The sequence below is a fragment of the Ricinus communis genome, chromosome 5, assembly GCF_019578655.1.
Source record: "Ricinus communis isolate WT05 ecotype wild-type chromosome 5, ASM1957865v1, whole genome shotgun sequence".
Lineage (NCBI taxonomy): Eukaryota > Viridiplantae > Streptophyta > Magnoliopsida > Malpighiales > Euphorbiaceae > Ricinus > Ricinus communis.
In genome coordinates this window covers 3,468,714-3,492,795 of record NC_063260.1, presented here as the reverse complement: position 1 = coordinate 3,492,795, position 24,082 = coordinate 3,468,714, and the positions used below count along the sequence as shown (strand labels likewise).

General features: G+C 35.1%; 2 protein-coding genes and 1 pseudogene across 3 annotated transcripts; all 3 read right to left on the bottom strand.

Annotated features, from left to right (window-relative positions):
- Positions 1–2,788: 2,788 nt before the first annotated feature.
- On the bottom strand, positions 2,789–4,292 carry LOC8268633 (annotated as a pseudogene).
- Positions 4,293–6,349: 2,057 nt separating this feature from the next.
- LOC8268630 lies at positions 6,350–17,570 on the bottom strand. The gene is made up of 9 exons (XM_015727516.3): positions 17,249–17,570; positions 14,985–15,115; positions 14,842–14,899; positions 14,619–14,753; positions 13,937–14,539; positions 13,712–13,861; positions 13,495–13,623; positions 13,256–13,297; positions 6,350–7,072 (listed from the first exon to the last, which is right to left on the bottom strand). The coding sequence occupies exons 1-9, from the start codon at positions 17,249–17,251 to the stop codon at positions 6,455–6,457; spliced, it is 1,869 nt and encodes a 622-aa protein (XP_015583002.2). The 5' UTR covers positions 17,252–17,570; the 3' UTR covers positions 6,350–6,454.
- A 1,284-nt stretch (positions 17,571–18,854) lies between these two features.
- Positions 18,855–23,083, bottom strand: LOC8268629 (E3 ubiquitin-protein ligase SINA-like 10). Of its 2 annotated transcripts, none has more exons than XM_015727518.3 (3): positions 22,768–23,083; positions 21,388–21,828; positions 18,855–19,742 (listed from the first exon to the last, which is right to left on the bottom strand). In XM_015727518.3, exons 2-3 carry the CDS (start codon positions 21,787–21,789, stop codon positions 19,023–19,025), a joined length of 1,122 nt encoding a protein of 373 aa, XP_015583004.2. In that variant the 5' UTR covers positions 21,790–21,828; positions 22,768–23,083; the 3' UTR covers positions 18,855–19,022. The 2 variants fall into 2 exon arrangements, with proteins under 2 accessions (XP_015583004.2, XP_015583003.2); XM_015727517.3 differs by having other exon boundaries at positions 21,388–21,855; positions 22,768–23,081.
- Positions 23,084–24,082: the final 999 nt, after the last annotated feature.

Below are 24,082 nucleotides of genomic sequence, written 5' to 3'. Positions count from 1 at the left end.
CTGTTGTCTGGTTGCATGTCTTATTTCTGGTATTTAGCATACTTTAAAAAATATTACTTTCTTTTCGGTAAAATATATATATATATATATATCCCTTCACCACCTCTATGGGGATGGTCTACAAGGTTCATAACTACTCCTCTTACTACATGACGCTTACCTAGCCAACATTTAGATCCGGCTCTGCCCAAACTTTTCTGGTTCACCCCAGTGTTCCCTACTTGTCCGATTGTTGCTGAGCAGTTTTTGGATATTAAACGAACCTCCTCGTAAGGTAATTTTAATGTGGCCGATTTTCCTTCTTTTGCAAGAGCTGCAGGTGCATATATATATATATATATATATGAAACATTACAATTTGTAACATGTTGTATTATTGTGACATATAGAATTTTTATTTTAACTTATAAAATTTAAATTAATATATAATTTTATAATTTTTATTAATTTATTTAATAATAAATTATATTTCTAATTAAAAATAATATTTTAATTATATTTTTAATATTATATTAACTACCAAATTAATCTCCTAATTAGATAATAATTCCTATCCTAAAAATAATATTTGAATTATATATTCAGTCTTATATTAAATAAAAATTAATTTTTTAATTAGATAATAATTATAATTTTAGAAAATAATATTTTAATTTATTATTCAATATTATATTAACTAACAAGTTAATTTTTTAATTATATGATAATTTTTAATCCTAAAAGATAATAAAATTATATATATTTATAATATTGATGTGTATAATTTATTTCTTGAGAAGTTCAATAACAGAGACATTCTCAGTGTTCAAAGAAAAAGAAGATCAAGGACCAAGCAATTAAAAAGAAGAAAGAAAAGAAGAAGTAGAAGAAGAAGAAATGAATGATGTCATCTTTCAGAGTGTAGATAGAGTTTTCAACTGTCTTCAAGATCCTATGGGAATCAAACTGAATCTATATAGTCTTCATAGTAGTAATACTTCTCAAATTGTAGATACCTGGAGGGTATATAAGATTCTACAAAGAATGCTCTGTATTCGTACTTTCTGAGCAATAAATTTGTGGCTTTTGGTTCTGACCAAAGAAAAAAAGAACATTCTAGCACAGCCATAGAAGAAAACCAAGAAAGCAATATTAAAGAAGAGATCAAAAAAGAAGAAGAGGAGGAGGAGGAGGTGGTGGAGATAAATGGAGATAGGTCCATGTCTTGGTCTCGTCAGTCTTGATAACCGAGAAGGGATTCATTGTAGTAAATGCCATCATCTATTAAGCAAGCCTGTCTTTCATGTCTATTTTTCTATTCCCCCTTATTGTTTTCCTTCCTGGATATTCTTTAATAACCTCCCTTTCCCACATGAGCTTCTATTAGAATCTACTATATATGTAATCGTTTTTGTCTTGTTTTTCTTTTCTCGGCAGCCTAGTCTTCACAGGGGGCATCTAATTTCCTCAACTTATACCTCCGAGTTAAAGATATGCTTTCTATGAAAAAGGTAGCCATAAGAAAATCCGCATATATATCGATAGATCATGTTCTTGCCCACTTTCACACTGCAGTTTCATGAACTCATCCAAGAAATTAAACCAGCACGTCAAAAGTAAGCATCCAGGATTTCTTGTTCAACTCCACCTTCTCTTTGAGCTTGAACAGTCATGATAGGTGTCTTATTCTTCAAGAAGAAAATGAAGGAAGATTATTCATCCTTAATAACTTTGAAGGCATTCATGAGAATGTAGTTACAGTTAGATGTATTAAATGCTGGTTGTTAAAGGAGAAATTCTTGTATCATCTTGGTGCAACAGCTGACCGAAGTAAGCTTTTTAAGTTTATTTTCTTCAATTGAATCAATTCAATCTCAGGTGGATTACCACCCTCCCACAACAGGGTTTCTTCAGATTCCAACATATATGTTTGATTCCTATAGGAAGATTGACCCGGATCTCTTGAGACTTCATGCTTAAAAAGGAAATAACTAAGAACATGTTACTAGAATTGGCTCATCTGTGCAGTCATCATCTCTCCAGATATGCAATATTTTGTAGTGACTCAAATAAATTGGATCTTTTTTTGGACAATTAATTTTTCTTTTAAAGGGAGAAGGTAAGCCTCTAACCTGAGACCAACTCTGGGGCTTCAAGGTCTCTAGCCATTAAACTATTGCCTGGTGGTTAACTTGGACTCTTTTTTGTGCTACCTGGCGATTTGGATGGCCAATTTCTGTTGTTTATAAGCAATTATGAATTTAGCATGATAACATATGCTGCTAATTATTGTCCAATCCATGATTTTAACATTTCAAGTTCTCATAGGAAATATAAATGAAAACTTTTGCTATTCTGAAAGGCGGGCTTGGAAAAATTACTATAGATAAAGAATTCAAATTACACATCAGTTCCTTCAGTTCAAGTTAGATTCCAAGAACCTAAGTAAATTCCCAACTTATAAACCATGCAGAATACTAGTCAGTAGTCACCATATGGTAATTAATTATCATCTATACTGGATAATAAATTAAAGGCCTAATACGTATGCGGGTTCTTTCTGTGCATGATAATAGCTCCAAACCAGCTGACAATACGTCCAATTTCTTGATCTGGTTCTTCATCAAGAATTTGACAAATAGAGATTGATAGAGTAAAATTTGGAAGCACTAGTGCAAGAACAGGAAAAAAGAAAAGTACATACAAGGGAAAAGGGACCAATATATATAACAAACTACTAAGTAATTTGTTTCTGGAAAATGCAAGGGACACAATTCTCATTAAACCAGCTAAACTGACAATTTCTGAAGCCAGTTCTAGGATATAAAGAGCCAACCAAAAGAAACTCCCAAGTTGGCTTCTTTTACAAAATGGACCAACAAAAGTGCTTCCGTAATTTCTAAGCTCTGGAGTCTAGAAACAACAAAGTACCATGCATGATTTATCATTTAAATCCCAAGCCTGGGAGGAGATGATGCATCACTCCAGATGCACAGCCTTAATTCTATCAAGCCGTTATCATCAAAGTGACAACTCTTGTCGAGAAGCATCCTAGTTGAAAGAAGAGCATCAGTGTTGTTACATTAAACGTTCTTTGTAACAGACTGAAATCTATGATTCACATATTTTATTTTTGCTGCAAGTTCATAGTAGAAACCAGGCCCTGATGAAGAAGGACCAATAGTAAAAAGTGTAATAATATTCCCAAACTTTTCATCTCTGTTAGACAGAATAAAAACAATGCCATCTTTCTCTTCTTGGAGAACCAAGGACTTATCTTTATGTTCAAGGAAACATCGAATGCAGCAATCAAATTGGGAACGTTTCAGAAACTCTTTACATTTCCTACCACAATGAGCATAGATATCCTTCGATGATCCAATAAAATTGCATCCTGGAAGTGGGCATTGGCACGGTGCAAAAGGGCAGTTATTGTCATGCTCAACTTTCTTGCTGTAACTAATACTTTCTCAGCAGCCATACTTAGAATTTTGGCAGAATACCTTAACAGATTCAATAATTTCCTCTATTGCCCGACACCGAATCGATTCAGGCTCACCGCAAGTAGAACATTTATCAAGTTTTTTGTGGCAGGAAGAGCATGCAATATGTCTGTTCTAGCACTGAATGAACAAGCAAAACATAGAAAATAACAAAGTTATAAGCTATAACATATAAACAACTGTAGAACAAGATTTATTTCATAAGCAATATAAGAAACATATAACATTCTCATTAACATCTCAAAAAATCTTTTAAGATTCAAGATTAGGAATTTTCAAAAGAATAAAAATTTATCATGCATGTAAATTAACAGAAACTAATTAAGAAAACCTGATAGACAGGAAGGGTTAAAGGCTCAAAGCAGATTTTGCAATCTAGAAGTTCAACGTCGAATGCGGCGATACAAATGCTGCTGGAGGCATTCCTTATGGCTTTGAGAAGAACACGACTAGTCTTTGATGAACGCGATCTCTTTCGCCTTGGACTGTCCAAACCATCTTTAGTGATTTCTTTCTTTTTTTCTTCGTGCGAGCGTCTGTATATGTAAATATAGACTAATTATGCAAAATAGCTCTGTTGAAGTATAATGAGACTTAAAAAGTTAAAATCTTTTTTTTTTTTTAAAAGTTAAATTTCGATTGACTTTAGCATCCATTATTGGTCTTCTTCATTTGGTCTTATTTATTGCATGGAGATTATTTATTTAGAAATAAGAGCCTTATTTTTAACTCTACGCTTTAGGCTTGTCATCTCTCTTTTAGATAATGCATATTTTTTTTTTCACTTTTTAGCCCGAGTATAATAGCCATTCTCTTAGCTAATGCATGTTTTTACTTTTTCTATTTTCTTGAGCTAGTTGTCAAGCTTGTAATCATTAGCCTAAAATGTATTAATATGAAATAAGATTCAATTTGGTCTTCAAACTTTAACTTTTACGATCAATTTAACCCTTAAACTCTCTGAATAGGTTTAATATAACATTTTCTAAGAGAGTGAAATACAAGTGCTATAAAGTCCAATTTAGCCATTTAACTTTTAATATAAGCTCAATTTGACTGCTCAATTTTTTGTGCGGCACAATTTGATTTTTAAAAAATAACTTAAATTGATTTGGTGATATAATTGAATTTTTATATTAAATATTTTTTATATATTTTAAATTTTGAATTAGTTAGTAAAAATTATGTGGAGGCTGATAAGGAGGTGACAGCAATGGTGTTGGATTGTAAAATCTCAACTATGCTTTCATTTTTTTAGTGAAAATATTGGTAATTTAATTTAAAAAGTAATGGTGATAGTCATGAAAAGATAATGACTGTGATGATGAGTTGGTTTTGATGTTTTTATTCGTTTGTGGTAATTTAAAAAATTTATATCTATTTTTTAATTTTTAACTTTGAAAAAATTTAGAATTCTAGCTCTTACAGGGTGGTATCTCACTGATGGTTCCAATCCCCCCGGAAGGGGGCCTTCTTCGCCCTCCAATTTGACCCTAAAACTTTACAGTTAAGTTTAATTTGGTCTTTTGCACTCTTATTATAATCCTTATAATAAACTCGCTTAAAAAAAGCTAAACTAAATATATTTGAAAAATTTAGGAGTTAATTTGACTGTAGAAATTTAAAAAAGGCTAAATTAAATATGATTGTAAAATTCAAAAGCCAAATTGTACCTTATTCCTATCACTATCTATATATTTCCAATGAAGAAAGAGAAACCATCTCCTTAATTATTTTTTTGTATATTTATTATTGTGTAGTGTATTGAGAAATCTATTAAAGATATTTTAGTAAAAGAAATGGCTAAATATAATTATATTAATTGAAGAAAATTAAGTTACTTAATCCTTTTCCAAATTAAAAATGATAATTTGCAAAAAGGCAAAACAGTAAAAATTCAATTGACTTTGATTTTGTCAATTTGTGTCTTTCAATAGCACTATTTAATACAAAGAAGGGAGAATTACTATTACCTCTCTAAGAATTGTCATAATTTACAAGTCCAATCATGTATTTTGAAAAGTAAATTAATAACTTCTTAATATTTTCTTTTGTTAACTATTACCCCCGTTATTAGTTTTTCTAGTCAATTTGTTCAAAGAACTTAATTTATAACAAAAAAATATTAATTTAGTCCTTAAACTTATTATTAAGTATTAAATTCATCTAAAATTAAATGAATAAAAATTAATTTTAGAAAAATTTCATCTTAGTTCTTCGCAAAAAATAATTACTTAATGTTTTTAACTCTAATTACTAAGTAAAATTCTCTAGACTTGAATTTGGTGTTTAAGAAAAAACTTTTTTCTTCTCTTTCTTCCCACTTCATTGTTTAATTCATTTTCTTTTTCATACTTTCTTTTTTATAATTGTTTTCTCATATTTTTTTAGTGAAAAGTAATACAATTACAAAAAAGAAATACTGATTATTACAAAACAAAACTACATCACTCTATAAAATGACAAATCAAATAACGTTGTTTGATTGTCAACAGCAACGTTGCTTGGTCTCCTTCACTAGTAGCATTCGATTTGAATAGATTTGAATTTTTTATTGTAATTAAATTAAAAAGCCTAAAAATATAAATCTTAATTATTTCTTCTAGAAACTAAAATTAAATTATTTTACAAATAAACTTAATTGATAAAAATTAAAATTTTGATGACATTGATACTTAATAATAGATTTAAGAGATAAATTGAAAGTTTTAGTTATCAATTAAGTTTTTTAAAGGAATTGAGTAACAGAAAGGAAAAAAGAAAAAGACGGAAGAGGATAATAATTGACAGAAACTAATAATCAAGATATTAATTCATTTTTGTAAATGCAGGGTTGAACTTGTAAATTATAGCAATCTTCAAAGGGGTAATAGTAATTTTCCTTTCAAGAAACATTAAGGATATAATCATTTTCACCAAGTAATAAAATATACAATGCTGCAAGTCTAACACTGATTTTACAACGTACAATTCTAAGAGCAATCTGTGTCTAGTTCTGTTGAATTCCATATACAAAGTTCCAGTTCTAGCTGCCCAGAAGAACTAACAAAACAAAACGGAATCAAAAGAAAATCCATAGGGGGAAAGCCTTCCACCCTGCCTGGAAAATACTCCGTCGATGATTTTAATCTAAGCGAGCTCACTCCCCTGCCTGCTATAATATCATACAAAAACTTTTCCTTTGATGAGCTTGGCCCTATACATGTTATTGTAGTTGTGTTTCCAATGCTTTCAGTGCTCTTGCTGAGAAGAAAGAGAATACCATCTTCTTCTGCTTGAAGAACTAGGAATTGTTCATTCATCCCTAAGGAGACTGACAACGGACTGTTGTATCTGAAACGCCGTCCAGTGTCCCAATGTTTACCGCTGAAGTGCAGTGACAATTGTTCAGATGAGCCAATGAAGTTACAGTGCAGAAGGGGGCATGCACAAGGTGAAAAGCTGCATGTTTCTTCATGATCATCATTGTTATCCAGGATCCTGTTGCATCCATACTCGTTGTTTCGGCAGAGTGTTCGAACTGGTTCACTAACCACCACAATTTCACTGAATACTATACTACTGCTTGTGAGAAGGTTTGGCGCGTCTGTCTGCACAGAGAAATGTAGAAAGTTAATTGCTGGAAAGGACACTTATACTACTTAAAACTCAAGTCAAGGAATTAGATAGTAGGGCCTATGTAAACATGTCCCTTTTTATTACCATAGGTAATAGCCAAGTGAAAACGTACGAGAAAGCCATTTTATTACAAGTGTAACTTTTTCCGATCAGATTTATTATCCATAAAAAAGTATTGATCAAAATATAGATTCAGTTTACCAGAAGCAACATATGGGACACTATGCACAGTAAGAGTATATAAATATATGCAGGTGTCTTTAGCTACTAGGATCTGGAAGTATTTTTCATGAAATTGACATTTCTAATCAAAACTAAACCATCCAGATTTGGAACAAGTATCTGTCAAGGCCCCTGTGACCGTGACGTATTCTAGAAGGAGCAAGGGAGGGACACGTCAGGAAATCTGTTAGAATATTCGGCAGGAGGACTGTGACGTATTCTAGAAAGAGCAAGGGAGGGACACGTCAGAAAATCTGTTAGAATATTCGGCAGGAGGATGCAACATCCGAATTTCTAGGAGTTTGTTATTTTCTTGTTATTTTCTTATTCTGCAAATAGAAGGGAAGGGGGAACCGACTGAGAGGGTATCTCTGATTTTGGTTAGTAAAATTGGTTGAGACTTGGAGAGATTAGGACTCTCGAACTTCCCTCTATCTAGATACTTACTGCTATTTTCCAGAAATCATACAACCAAAAACCTTTTTTCCACTGTTGTGTCATACTCTGTTCTATCTTTTCATATTTGATCTAGCAGAACCTTACATTGGTATCAGAGCTTTTATGATCCGACAATAGTGAGCAATTCAGAATTAGCTAATCAGGTGAGAGGAATGGAAAACCATATCAACGTTATTCAGACGGGGATACAGACGGATATGGAAGGAGTGCGTAAGGAATTGCAGCTAATTGCAACGATGCAGTCTGTTCAGGATGTGAGTCACATAGTGAATCTGGAGGAAACTATTTCAGAGATGAAAGGGTCATTGTTGAATTTAGACGATGGAGTGAAAGAGTTACTGCAACGTTTTGATTCCCTGGTTTGACCACCAGAAAATCCCAAACCACCGACTGACCCATCGCAAATACCCCCTGGTTCCGATGAGGACCTATTACCTTCTGCTGATGGGAATGGGAATTCCCCGGAAGGAATCACATCCGCTGTGGGTGCAACGATGGAAAAGCCACCAGGAGCAGGCCCAACTTACATTCCAGCTCCTCTATGGCCACGGAAGCTCAAATTACCTGTGTTTGAAGGAGAAAACCCCGATGGTTGGATATTCCGGGCAGAGAGGTATTTTGACATCAACAATATTCCGGCGGTCGATCGTTTGAAGGCAGCCTCTGTATGTCTTGAAGGAGATGCTTTAGCTTGGTTCCAGTGGGAGGAAGGGAGGAGACCTTTTAGGAGCTGGGTCGATTTCAAAGAATCTTTAATTGTTTGTTTTCGCTCCACGCAAGAAGGGACACTTCATGACCAGCTGCTGGCGTTGAAACAAACCACTACCGTGAAAGAATTCAGGAGGCAATTTGAAATAATTGCTGCGCCGTTGAAAGGATTGGCTGAGGATGTGCTAGAGGCAGCGTTCGTTAATGGTTTACGACCTGACATGCAAGCTGAACTACGACAATGGTCACCATTTGGGCTGGATAAAAAAATGCAAGTAGCCCAAAAGATTGAAGAAAAGCTGAAGGCTTTGGGCCAATACAACCAAACCACTCAAAACCGTTGGGCCAATTCCACTCCATCTGGCACCCATTTCACTAACAAGGTCACCCAAGTCTCAACCACACCATCCATTAAACCTAATCTTTTCCCCAAGTCATTTACGTCTTCCTCAAACAGCACAGTCGCAAAACCATCGGGGTCAGTCTCCACGTCTACAGGCTCAAATAACACCCGACCACCATTCAAGCAAATGTCCCATGGGGAAATGGAAGCTTGCCGATTGAAAGGGCTCTATTATCGTTGCGATGGGAGGTATGATCCTGGACATAGGTGCCCAAACAAATCCTTAAAGATCTTGTGTGTCATAAACGGAAGCTCAGAGGAGGAAGAGATGACCAAGGTTGAGCAATCGAAAGAAATTCCCACGGAGGAGGTGCAGGCTGATGCACCATAAGCAGCTACTCTGTGCGTCTCATCGATGTTGGGATTCTGTCCACCGAATTCCTTAAAGGTGAGAGGGAAAATTAAATCGAGAGACATAATTATGCTCATCGACTCGGGGGCTTCTCGCAACTTCATATCGGAGGCGTTACTAGAGAAAATTGGCTTGACCCGTCTACCAACAAAGAGCTTCAAGGTACAAATGGGAAACGGGGATGAGATTGACAGTACCGGGGTATGTAAGAGTGTGAATTGCAGTTGGATGGATTAGAAATTGTAGCTGAATTTTTTCCCTTGAAGTTAGGCTTGACCGACATCATTTTGGGTTTCCAGTGGTTGGCAACTCTTGGTGATTCAATTATGAATTGGGGCAATTTATCGTTGATGGTTAATGTGGGAGGGTGTCAAATTAAGTTGCAAGGTGATCCCTCTTTGTGCCAAACACAAGTTTCTCTTAAGTCCATGATGTAAACAATACAAAAAGAGGGTCAAGGCATTTTGCTAGAGCTGTATCAGTTACAGAAGACAGATGAGCAGATAGAGAGTAATGGGTCCGACGAGCCAGTAGAAGCTGAAGTTCAGACAGTCTTGGCGGAGTTCGGGGAGGTTTTTCAGATGCCAACAAGGCTGCCACCGTCTCGTTCTCATGAGCATTCTATTGAATTGAAGGATGGAACATCACCCATTTCAGTCAGACCTTACCGCTATCCCCAAGTGCAAAAGAATGAGGTTGAAAAGCTAGTTAAAGAGATGTTGACGACGGGGATCATAAGGCCGAGCTCGAGTCCTTTTTCAAGTCCAGTATTGAAGCTGGCAGTTCTGCATGGATTATAGAGCCCTAAACCGAGCGATGGTTCCGGATAAATTTCCTATTCCGGTCGTTGAGGAGCTGTAGGACAAGTTACATGGTGCACTAGTGTTTAGTAAAATTGATCTTAAGGCTGGTTACCATCAGATACGGATGACGACTGCAGATGTGGCAAAAACCGCCTTTCGCACCCATGACGGTCATTACGAATTTCTTGTAATGCCGTTCGGACTAACAAATGCTCCAGCTACTTTTCAGTCCCTTATGAACGATGACTTTTTGCGGAGGTTTATGTTGATATTTTTTGACGATATTTTAGAATATAGTAAGTCTATGGGTGAACATGCTGAGCATTTGAGGATGGTTTTCCAAATGCTTCGAGGTCAACAACTCTACGCAAATCAGGAAAAATGTGTGTTTGGGCAGAAACGAGTGGAGTATCTAGGACATGTCATTGATGCTGCGGGTGTATCAGCTAACCCAACCAAAGTTCAGGCTATCCGAGATTGGCCATCACCTCACTCACTTAAAACCTTGCGGGGATTTCTCGGTCTCACAAGTTACTACCGTCGGTTTGTGCGGAACTATAGCAAACTCTCATGGCCTCTCACTCGGCAGCTAAGGAAAGATTGTTTTCATTGGGACGCAGTGGCAGAGGCAACTTTTCAACAACTCAAATCGGTAATGAGTTCTTTACCTGTTTTGGCCCTTCCAAATTTTCAAGAACCTTTTGTTATTGAGACTGACGCATCCGGCGTTGGATTGGGAGCGGTACTGATGCAAAACCAGCAACCAATTGCCTTCTTCAATCAGAAATTAAGTGCTACAGCCCAAATGAAATCAGTATATGAGCGTGAGTTAATGGCGATGGTGTTTGCAATTAAGAAGTGGAGACCCTATCTTTTGGGTAGGAAATTGATAGTTCGTACGGATCAGAGGAGTTTGAAATATCTACTAGAACAAAGGATTGTTGAGGGTAAACATCACAAGTGGTTGTTAAAATTGATGAGCTACAACTTTGACATTCAATATAAACTAGGGAGCCAAAATCATGCAGCTGATGCCTTGTCAAAAGTTCCTGAGGTGATGGAGTTGTCCAATTTAACCATGCCTTTTGTGGTTGATGCGGATGGAATCGATGCTTTGGTGGATGAAGATCCATTTCTAGCTAACATTAAGGCTGCAATTAAGACTGACCCAAAGACCCATCCGAATTTCTCCTTGGCAGGTTCCACACTACTTTTCAAGGGGAGACGAGTGCTGCCGACTGACACGCCTGCTATACCTGAAATTTTGAGGGAGTTTCATTCTAGTGCGGTTGGGGGACATGGTGGAGTACGAAGGACATATCAAAGAGTGGCTACTGAATTTTATTGGAGGGGTATTCAGAAAACAGTGCAGGATTTTGTGAAAGCTTGTGTGATTTGTCAGAAAAATAAGTATGATTCGACATCTCCGGCTGGTTTGCTACAACCCTTACTGATTCCAAGTCATATTTGGGAGGATATTAGTATGGACTTTGTGGAGGGACTTCCTAAATCGAAGGGATTTGATACTGTACTCGTGGTAGTGGATAGGCTCTCAAAAGCAGCACATTTCATACCACTTTTTCATCCTTCTTCTGCTCCTCAAGTGGCTCATAAGTTTCTGCAGGAAGTGGTTCGACTTCATGGGGTTCCAAGGAGTATCATTTCAGATAGAGATAAGGTGTTTACCAGTTTGTTTTGGTCAGAGTTGTTTAACCTGATGGGATCAGAACTGAAACAGAGCTCAGCCTACCACCCCCAAACGGATGGCCAATTAGAAATTGTTAACAAATGTTTGGAGGCATATTTGAGGTGTTTTGCAGGGGAGAAACCGTCAAAATGGGCAGACTGGTTACCTTGGGCTGAGTATACTTATAATACTTCTTTCCATTCATCGACGGGCATGACACCATTCAAAGTGTTGTATGGACGGGATCCGCCTCCATTGGTTCCTTTTGAGCATGGGTCGACAGCCAACCATGATGTGGAGCAGCTGTTACTTTAGCGTGATGCTAACTTGATGGTACTCAAGGAACACTTGCAGAAGGCACAAGTTAGAATGAAGAAGTATGCAGATTTGAAAAGGAAAGATATGGAGCTAAATGTGGGTGACATGGTAATTCTGAAGTTGAGGTCTTATAGACAAATGACGTTGGCAAAGAGGATGAATGAGAAGCTGGCTCCACGTTATTATGGACCTTTTAAGGTTACTGAGCGCATTGGCCAAGTGGCATATAGGTTGGATCTGCCGTCTTCAGCTAAAATACACCCAATATTTCACATTTATCTCTTAAAGAAAGCTGTTGGGATTTCTTCTGCCACCCCCACCATACCTACAGCTCTGTCTTTTGACATGGAGATGCTGGTTGAGCCATTATCAGTTCAAGGAGTCAGATCATTGTCTAATCCGAAGAATGAGGTTTTGATTCGTTGGAACGGTCTTTCAGCTTTTGAAGATACTTAGGAGTCTTTTGAGGACATCATGGAACAATTTCCAACTTTCAACCTTGAGGACAAGGTTGCTCTTTGGGCGGAAGGTAATGTTAAGGCCCCTGTGACTGTGATGTATTCTAGAAGGAGCAAGGGAGGGACACGTCAGGAAATCTGTTAGAATATTCGGCAGGAGGATGCAACATGCGAATTTCTAGGAGTTTGTTATTTTCTTGTTATTTTCTTATTCTGCAAATAAAAGGGAAGGGGGAACCGACTGAGGGGGTATCTATGATTTTGGTTAGTAAAATTGGCTGAGACTTGGAGAGATTGGGATCTCGAACTTCCCTCTATCTTTACTTACTGCTATTTTCCAGAAATCATACAACCAAAAACCCTTTTTCCACTGCTGTGTCATATTCTGTTCTATCTTTTCATATTTGATCTAGCAGAACCTTACAGTATCCTTCCAAATCAGTGAACTTTAGAAGTGTGCCAATCCATTAAAATTTTCTTCTTTCAACATACATAACTCCAAATTCTAAGTTTTAGCCAACCCCAATTTTCTAACAGAAGGGATGTCCCACATTACATCTTATCATTTGTACGATATGCATTGAGGCCCAAGTTCGAAGTTGATTAATATGAATGCTAGGTGCGTATAGAAATCATAGTTTATCTCCTCATCAGCAAGGGCCTGGCTGTTGAGGAGAAGGAGAGAGGCATAAGCAAGATCATAAAAAAAGTGCTACGAAAACAGAGAATCGACACAATTGAGTACCTCTTCCACAGTAATATCCTTATTTGATCTTTCTTTGTCAACCTACAGAAAGGAGAGCAGAATTCAGGATTGCAACATTCAAACTATCCACACCATTGCTTTTTCAATTGTACAATAATTGGAGGGTTTTTGTAACATCTACTGCAAGTGAGCTAGCTGAAGGCAGAAATAACAAGAGCCAAAAATAAATGAATGTAGCAAAAACTAACATAACAATGGTATGCCATTATAATAACTACCTGGTATCTACCCTGTTCCAATATGGAGCTATGCACAATCCCATTCCACATATTCCCAGTTGGTGTGCAATCTAGATGGCTCCTGTTCTCTGATGACTTCACACCAATGCACCTATCCTTGCACATTACCTGAATTAGAAGCAGCAAACTTAGACAAGTTCACATCAACTTCACATTGCCACATGTTGCAAATGACCAATTGTTGAATTTAAATTACCTCTCCAAAACCATAGCCACCAAGCTCTCTTTCACGTTTTTCTCTTTCAGTAATCTCTTCCTCACCCCATGAAGATAAACAAGGTAATGAAGCAGGATCTGGCTCTAAAGAGCCAGGTCCCTCAACTGAGACGGTCTCATAATAAAAGAGCTGAGAAGCAGTAAAATTTTAGAGAGAATCTGTAATGCATGTGAATGTCTCAAGATAAGTACAAATCTAGTTCACCTGAAGAAACAAAAGACAGCCACCCACTGCCCGTTGCTTTCCTTGACGAAAACGGGCTACCTCCCTAACTAGACGGTCAAGTAAGAACTTTCCCCAGTTATACTGATGGACGACATCCACATTTGTCAAGAAGTGAAGAAATGAAGGGCTAACATCCAGCCTTGCTGTTGGGGATAAAAGAGTGCCCAATGCATAGAGGACAAATGATCGCTTAAATTCCTCTCCTGCTTCCGGAGCTTTTAACCGCTCTTCTAGAAGGCTCACTGAAATCCCACGGTTTGTAGCATTATAGTTTCGGCGTAGATCTAGAATCAAATTATCAGGCCCTGAATTAACCACATCCTTCCCACTAGCTGCTAATCCCATCACAAACTCAACATCTTTTGGAGATAAAGGGATGCGGTCACCACAAATCTCCAAGCTGCGTCCTGTTGTATTAAACCTCTGCAATAACCAAAGGCACAAGCTGCGGCGCAGGGTCCGACATCTAAGGCCCAAAAGGCTGCCAAACCCCAGGTCTTTCACTGCATCCTTTTGTTCTGGTGTAAGGCGCTGTAGCACATTGAATAAGCGGCCAGGAGAGCATCTTGTGACTAGCTTAGTCTGCATTAGTTAGCTGTCACTTATATCTGACACAAAATATCTATATATGGACAAGAGTAGAGAAAAAATAAACAAAAACCTGTTTCCTTGGCTTAGGGGTACGAGCAGGAGCTGTGCTTAAGTAATTATCCCACACTTCACGAGCGCGCCTAGTGTATTTTGCTTTCTCCTCCAGGCTCATTGACTTCCAAGCATCTGATGCTACCTTTGTGGCCTAAAATGGGGAAAAAAAAAATCATTGAGTCTAATGCTGTCTCCAAATCACAGTATAGGCTTTGTATCTAAGGCAACAGGAGGCTCACAGCTTTAAGGCCAGATGACTCAGGATGCGAAGCGCTGTACTCCTTGATAAACTCTCGGCTATAACATTTGACGTAGAGATAAGTAACCAAAAGATGAACATATCTCAACCCAGGAAATACTAATCTCAAGAAAGTGTGCTTACCTAAAATGCACCCATGAACAAGCAGGACGAGGAGTACTCAATTGGTTCTTTTTCTTTTTCCTTTTTCCTTCTAACTCAATTTTATCTTCAGCTTTTCTCTTAGTGTTTGCCAAATCTCCATCACTTGGTACCTGAAGTTTGGATTTGAAAGAATAATGTACTTCAGAAATCTTTTAATTCCTGATATAGATTTTTCATAATTTAAAGAAAATAAAAGCCAGAAACCTTTTCTTTTCCCTTCAAAGAGCAGAGTAAAGAGTAAAGCAACAAGTAGCAGAAAAGCGCTGATGATACTTAGAATATGGCTTAACAAATTGTATCCCAAGTATAACAGTATTTAAGAACATGGGGTGCATTGCACAAAAGCACAAGCCTAGGGAAGTATATGCAACTTAATGTAAATGTTTATATACATGAAAGAAACCATTTTCATCAGTGTTTACCATACGCATAAGAAATATGACTGTGCAAGCAAGTTGAAAATTCTAATCATATCATCCCCATTTTCCATTTTCCAGTTTTTACCCTTTATAAATTATAACTATGTCAGTCCTCTCGCACTGCACTCTCTTTCACCCACTTTCCATCTTAGCCCCTTGTTAATTTTTCCTACCAATTCTTCTGCCATACCATATCCAACTTCTACTCTTGTAAGATGCATTTGACAAGGAAGCCAAGTGAATAAAAGAATTGAGAACTGGTTATCATGGTCATCTGATCTAAGCTAACTGAACCACAAATCTGATCAAAGTTTCTGTACAGATCCAGGAAGTTCACAAAGACAAGTTGATTCCCTAAGAAAAGGGCTCTACCTGCAAACTATTTCGCCTTTTAAAAAAGGATAAGAATTTTGATTTCTTTTTCTTGAATTGAAATATCGTAAAAAGGAAAGAAATTATAAATGAACTTGTAAAAAATAACACTTTTAGAAATGGGATTAAAATGAAGAAGCAGAGTAATCCAGGGTCAAAAAAAGGTTCAGAAATGGTCAGAACTGATTGCTAAATCATTATCATTTAAAATGACAAGAGAAAAGTCATTTCCAATTATAGGATGGTTTTTGCTAGACCCAATCTAAACAGCAACATAGATGAGAGAGAACCAGTCCACAAGAATAATACCTCAATGATAATAACAAATGAATAAGTTGGTAACGGAAAGTAGTTGATTCAGGGGAAAGATTGTGAGGAATGTATATCTGAAAAAGTAAGAAAGAGAGAGATTGACGAGATAAACCTTCAACTGTAGAAAAGTTAAGAGGCTTGTGAAATTGGATATCTACACGGGCTTATGATGTATGTCAAACATTTTAGTTCTACAGCCACCAAAAGGCTCCATCCAGTGTATAAAAGTAGAAAAAAAGCATACAGACGATTTAATGTAAAGGCAATTTACCCATGTCACATTCAATGCAGCACTGAAATGATTAAATGCTAAGTAATGCCATATGTAATCAATATAGAAGCATGTGCTTTATTCTAACAGGTTCGTACACATCTATGTTGGATATCAAGTCAGCTATCAAAATTGACAAGGATATTAAGCAATTATCACTACAAGCAAATCAATTCAACAAAATGAGAGAAGAAGACGCACAGTAAATTCAGCGCCCAGGATTAATACAGCCAGAATGAAACAATACGTGTTAAAGTGCAGGAGCATTCAAGAATAAAGATGTGGATTAGACAGTTTAACATGGTGCTTCAATCTAATCTCAACTATAATTTCTTCTTGTCCCAGGTAAATACGATTAGCAGCCCTATAATCTAATCTTTTATGTTCCTTCAACACTATAGTTAGTCAGCCCAGAATTTGCAGAGTTAACTAATGTTTCTCCAACTGGGCAGAAGACCAATATACCGTTATCCTGTAAAGCTACGTTCTTTCGTATATTATGTTTCTCCAACTGGGTACAAAGCCAATATACCCATCATCCTGTAGAGCTACTCTCTTTCTTATTTTAAGAATTGTACAGTACTAACAATGACTGTCAAACAATTCACATCACAATTTCCAAGTTAAACGGTGTGCTCTCTTTTATAAATGTTAGAAAACTGCATAAAAAAGAACAAAAACATTCTATTATTCTTTCCTTATTCTATCCATAAATATAAAACTCAATCAAATTCAACGTCAGGTATAGGCTTAATCATGTAATATTGATACAAAATGATGCCCAAATAAAATGCCAATAAAACAACAGCAACAAAAAGAGAAAAAAAAATTGATAATTTAGAATTAAATAAGAGTTTGAGAAACAAAACCATTCTCTTTGGAGATCAGAAGGAGCAGAACTCAGAAGCTGACCAATTAGAGAAAGAAAGGAGTTTATGATTGCTGAAGGATGCGCATTAGGGTTTCGATGAATTCGACAGGAAAATTGATAGAATGGTGAAGCAAGCAAAAGGGGAATTTCAGTTATGGAGTTTCCTTCTGCATGGGATTGCAGTGGCAGTTGAAGAATCGCAGAGTCTCAGCTATGGCCGTCGTGCTGTTCTGCGTTGTACTTTGTCGTTTTGATTGTTTTTCTTTTTTCTTTTGTTGGTATAACACCCTAAAGCTCCACTAAAGCATATTACCCTTGTTTTATTATTGGAAATTACATTTACAGGAGCCCTAAAATAACACATTTGGTAGATCAAAAGTTTATTAAATATTATTAAAATAATGCTCAAATATTTGAGTGTTCAATATAGAAGTGTATAAATAAAATAGTAAGAAAAATTAAAATTTTAAATTTAGACTTTGAGTATGCAACTGTATTTTTACCCGTTTGTAAAAATTATGTCCAACACGATATAATTACACTAAAGAAATATTTGAGTTTTCAGTAGTTGATTAATGTTTTAATATTTGATAAGTGTTTTTCTAGAATAAAAAATTTTAATGCATATATTTATTAGGCAATATTTGATGAAATTGACTATAATTTTTTACTTTTAGGCAATTATTTAACACCTACAAATGCCTTCTCACTCATGGCCAAATTAATATTTTATTTTTAAAGCCTTGACTAAATTCAATGTAATTTAGTTTGTATATATTTAGAGTTGGGATATCATCACTACTATTTCTAAAAATGGAAAATAAATATTGGCATGGATTAATAAGAGTATATATATATATTATTAAAAAATAAATAAATTATCATAGTATTTAGGGATCTCCAACAAACTAACCAGTAATCACATTTCATTCCCAATTATATTTAGGATTGGGGACCAGTTTCACCTAAGCCAATATTTTTTTAAGAAATTTAAGATTAATGAAATAACAAATTTTCAATTATTAATTTTCTATTCCTATATAGCAATTCCATCATAAATTTGAAGTGAATATTGGAATAGGTTTATTACAATAACTACATGATGTTTAATCATAAGTTACACAATGACTAAATAAGATATAAAAGGGTTGTCTACTTAAGAATTTTTTATGATAATTTTAATATATTTATAATACTATTCTTGGGTTAACATAAGAAAAATAAAAAAGTGAAATTTGCTGGTTAAACAAGCTAAAAATAATCCTCCATTGAACTAATGAGGTTAGCTGATCTTTAATTCTTCATTAATCCAGATACATTATTGGCTAAGACATTAACAAGCTAAAATTGATTGAAGTTGTTTAATGTTTCTTCATTTGCATGAGCCTGCATTAACAGTATTCTATTTTAAAGGGATAATTAATAGAAAGACATAACTAAAGTCTCCATTTTTACTGTTTCTTTATTAGAAACAAAAAGTTTTCTCCACTGTGCTAAATCTGCCAATCTCCCCTCTGATTGCCTCAATTACCTCATAACCACCTTTTTGAACAATATAAAGTGTTCAGTCACATCTCTTGGAGAATATGCAATCACAATGGCAATTAGGAGGAAAATCAACTAAACATTGAATAGAAAACTGAGGCAGCACTGAGAATGCACAATACTAAGCCTTTGTACAAGATTTGAGCCTAATGTACCGTATAGAGAAATTTTTTCCAAAATACATGTCAATAGATATTAATAATTACATTAAACAGCACTAGTATTTCTTAGGGCTTTGCACCTGTGCTTCTTTGGATATTCATGCCACTACTTCGGATTTCCTTAGGATACGTACCGTGGCGCCATATGCAGAGATCCAAGCTGATCTGCCCATAAGAACCAAAGAAACTACCTGGAATTATAAGGAACGTATCTGAATGAGGATCATCATGATTAACCTTTTGGATATTCTTTGTAAAAGATTGAAATTTGAGGTTGCTTCCCTCCATTCTTGCTGCAAGCTCGTAAAAGTATCCTCCTTTTGATGAGGGGCCCCCTAGACAATTTACAGTAATCACATTTCCAAGGATTTCTGCTGTATTCTTCAGAAAAAATACAACACCTTCTTTCTCTTCTTGAAGAATAAGGGATTTGTCATTAAGGGTAAAAAATACAGGAAAGGTAATGTTATATCGGAATGGTGCCGCAGAACCCTTGTGTTTAATGCTAAAATGTTGGTATAACTGTCTAGATGAGCCAACAAAACTGCAACCTGATAGGGGGCATGAACACGGTGTATTGTTGCAGATCTTATCATGGTCAAGTTTCTTGCTGTAGCTAACCATTTCTTTGCACCCGTACTTCAGATTGTGGCAAGGTAGTTTAACTGATTCAAGAACCTTCTCAATCGCCCGACAGCGATTATAGCCAATTGGCAAAGAGCAGGAAGGACATTTATGTGCAAGTTTTCTGCAGCAGGAAGAGCAAGCTGTATGCCCATTCTCACACTGAATTTCCCAGCAAATACCCAAAATGTTATGACAGAAGATATGATATAAATGAACAGAAGAATTTGAAGAGTGAAAAAATTGAAACCAAAGCACCAAATACAGCAAATTCACCTTTAATAAAAGTAAAGTGGCACTAAATCTAATCTTTATAGAAGTAAAATACCCTGAGTTTCACCAGTATCTATTGATTCAGAGATGTCTACTAGGGAAATCATACTCCATTTATCTGATCAATTTCAATGTTTTGTTTCAGAGAAAGAACTTCATTGTTTCATATGTTTCAAAAGCAAGAGAATTTCCATATTATGAGTTTGCACCGACATGCACATCGGTAAAAACATGTTATAGAGTCTAGACTATTGATCAGTTCCATCCATAAGTCTTGAACTTTTGGACATAGTTAGAACCATACTACAAGTTAGTACTGTGGTATTACTTTTCCTATAAAATAAGACAAGAAAGATAAATAATGGAACAATAAGAAACGAAACGAAATTAAAAACCATCTAAACACAGTTAGCAAAGAGAATAATCCAGGTTCAAACTTCTTAAGCCAAGTAGATTCTCCCACCATTCTGTAGCTCTAGGGTAAATCCAAAAGGTCTATCGATGCGTTTCTAATATGTAAAATAGACCTTCAAGACTTGGGTGTACAGCATACTTCCCAAACAATCCCATGTAACCAACAAACAAAGCATTTTCCAAGCACATCTCTGAGGCTTCACCGTGATAACTTTCCTCCAAAGATTTTTTTCTTATGCAAAGCAGCAGAAACATTGTCAAAAAGGTACCTGAAACTAAGTTCCTCACTCCTAAATGCCCATCTTGAAAGAAGGCGTCAGACTCATCAAATTCAATCAAATGATGCTCATATTCAATCTCTTGACAGGGCCTTAAAAAGCAAAGTGAAAAGGTAAACGAGATAGCATGTTACAATGAGGTATTGTTTTAATTTGTTTATTGAAAAGTATCACAATGACATTTTATAGTCTCCCAGCATTAAAAAAGGTGGGGGGACCATTATATCACAGTGACAAGGATGACTACATGATTCCTGCTATGGCCTTATGCTCCAAAACAATCTTATGGCAACTTACAACGAGAAATTAAACAGTCGATTAGCTGTTGTGAAGATGATGTAGCCAAACCCAGTAGAACATTGAGCTTCCCTGAGGAAGAAGGGGAACCAAGCAACATGTTTAGCTGGCATGATGAGGAAGACGGACCAAATGAAATATTTAGGTCTAATGAGAATGAAGCTAAAGGCAGTGGAACAAGCTTAGTGTTTGAGATTAAGGCTTCCGAAATTCATTAAAGTATTTCTAAGGGTTTCCTGCATTAATTATCACTAAAAATCAAAGACTCAATTTCAAGAAAAATTTCAAAGATTCTCATACAAAAATAGGCAACAACAAACACCATATATATACACATGCACACACACATACACACTATATATATACATATAATTTCAGTAAAATGCACAAGAAACCCAAAAAAAAAAAAAAAAAAAAAGACCTAGCTTGAATTTGATAAACTCAACAACTAATCAATAAGCATACCACAATAGCATCAAAATGCAATAAAGATTAACCCCCCAAAAAACAGAGAGATTAGCATTGCATGGAGGTGATATAAATACCTGAAAAACAGGAATTGACAAGCATTCATAGCAGATAGGGCAATCAAGAACTTCCGGGTCAGTTAAGGTGACACATATTGCTGCATTTCTTGCAGTTCCCACAGGGTTTGAAGATCTGGGCGGTTCCACAATTGCCATCTGGGTATTTTCATCTAGTCCCTCTGCTTCATCTTCTTCATCATCATCATCATCCTCTTCTTCCTCTTCAGACGATTCTTCTTCTTCTTCATCATTATCATCATCATCATTATCACTTTCATCCTCCAATATTTCTTCATCTTGAACAACTTCTTGGGGTTGACGCCAAGAAGCTTGTTGTTGAGAATTTTGGCTTCTCCGTCTCTTACGCCTCGGACTGCTTGGCCCTTCGTCTGCTTCTCCATCTACCGAAAATCTCGCCATCTCTCTCTATTTTTCCCTTTCTCCCTTCAGTATTTTGATCTTAGTTCCATCACACCCATTAAAAAGCTTTGTATGGCCATTATATATGATAAGAACTTCAATAAAATATATCATAATACAAAATTTAAATTTAAAAGTAAGATAAAGCATGATAAATTGTAAGACCAAAATCCTATATAATTGTACAATTTATTAAATAAATTAAAGTTTTATAAATTTTAATCTTATAAATATAATATTTGAAGCCGTAAATATTTTATGATAAATTTTGAATACGATGTTTAGTATTTTTTTGAGTTTAATTAAATTATTATAACTCTTTAAATTCATAGATACATATTTTTCAATGAAATAATATTTAAATAATTAAAATAAAATTACAAAACGCTTTATTAAATCTTATAAATAATATTAGATACAATTCTCCTAAATTTTATAATTTAATTATCATTAATTCATAATTATGTTTTATATATATTAAAATTTGCATAAATTGTCTTCTTAAATTTTATAAATTTAATGTATAAATTTCGTCTTGCTAGAGGAACCATAGTAATTTTAATACAGTTGAGGGATCATAAAAATTTATTTTATAGAATCTAAATTTTATAAGATAAATTATATTTTATATTACTTTAATATATTATTTCAAATGAAATAATAAAAAATAAAATATATACTTATTTATTTCATATTATCTCGTAAGTTTATAGTAATTTATCCAAATTTTATAGCCTAATTGTAATTTTAATTTTAATTTTAATTTTTTATGCTTTCTTTGCTAAGTCAAAAGTGACGTGGCGTGGCTGAACCATCTACGATGGTGCCCATCACAATCGACTAAACGAAAAGTCGCCCGCTAATGCACCTTTCTTTTATCAGATTTCAGGGAATTTTTTCTAAAATAATGAAGTGAAGGAACCAACACTCGTTGATAGAAGGAGCGGAAAATTTTCCGAGAAGAAAAAGGGCACTAACCGTATAATCGCCAGCCTCCGGAAAAAGCACCTGACTGAAAGTGCAATCTTTTAAGAAGAAGAATCCAACTTCAACTTGCTTACCTTCTGCCCTGAAAAAATGAAAAAATTGTTCTGATTTTTGAATGGTTTTTTCCGCCGTGAACTACTTTTCCTTTCCATGAAGTTTTTGTTCCAAGCCCTCTCCCTTCCTCAAGTCACGAGTCGCTTCCTTAGATAGGAATAGGGTGAGTTCTTCTTTGAGAAGTCCTGAGGGCCTATAAAGATTTTTTGTAATTTCTTAAAACTGATCTTCATTTCGAATTTGGTAATAATTCTTTATTACCCTAGCGTTGTTCTCTTTCTCGTACGAGATTTCTTGTCTGATAGTGAGGGCTAAAAGACACGGAGAACATATTTTTGTGATTAATATATTTTTTCAATTTTGACAATCAAAATATTAACCGTTTTAATTTTAGTAAATTAATCGCATGATGTATTTTCTGACATTGAATTACCGATGTATCAAGCGAAGTAATTACATGTCTTAATTAAAAATATGTCAGTTAAAGTCCAAAGCACACTATTTTAGATTATATGGCATAAATTCTTCAGAAGATTAATGAAGCTTTCTTCTAAAATAATGAATCAATAATCCTTATAGGAGTTTTTTCTTTCATAATTTCTTTTTTTTTTCTTTAGGCCAGCTAGTTGGTTTCTTTTAAATGCAGTCAGATTCTCAATGTTGTAACTATGATTCAGAATAACTTTTAATTAGAATTCAGATATTCATATAGCAATTAATATTATTCGCAGACGATATTTGTTTTAAAAAAGAAAAAAAAGAAAAGAGGCTTTAATATTAATGCTAGATTGTGTATGTATTAGAATCAATATTTATAGGTTAGGAACTTGGGTCTGAATAATGTTTCAATTTTTGCCTTAACAGTTATGGATGTCCTACGGTTTGGGATGTGGAGGTTAGGTAAGGGGTTTGAGAGAGAAATTAGGGATTTTTAGTTTTTAAATTTGGAGACTAAAAAGATCTAAAAACGTTGTGCTTTGGACTTTTGTTGTCATGTCTTTTAATTAAGACACGTAATATTAGTTAATCTTGCCTTGCCTGTCATGTAGGCACTTCATCACCAAAAATGTACCTGTGATTAGATTTATTAAAATTGGAAAATTTGGTGTTTTAATTGTTAAAATTGAAAAAATATTATTAAATACTAAAAAATGCAAAAAATTAGGATTTAAATCACAATTAGACCAATTTTATACATAAAAGTAGTAAAATATTTAATAATAACAAGACTGACAATTTAACAAATTCTGTA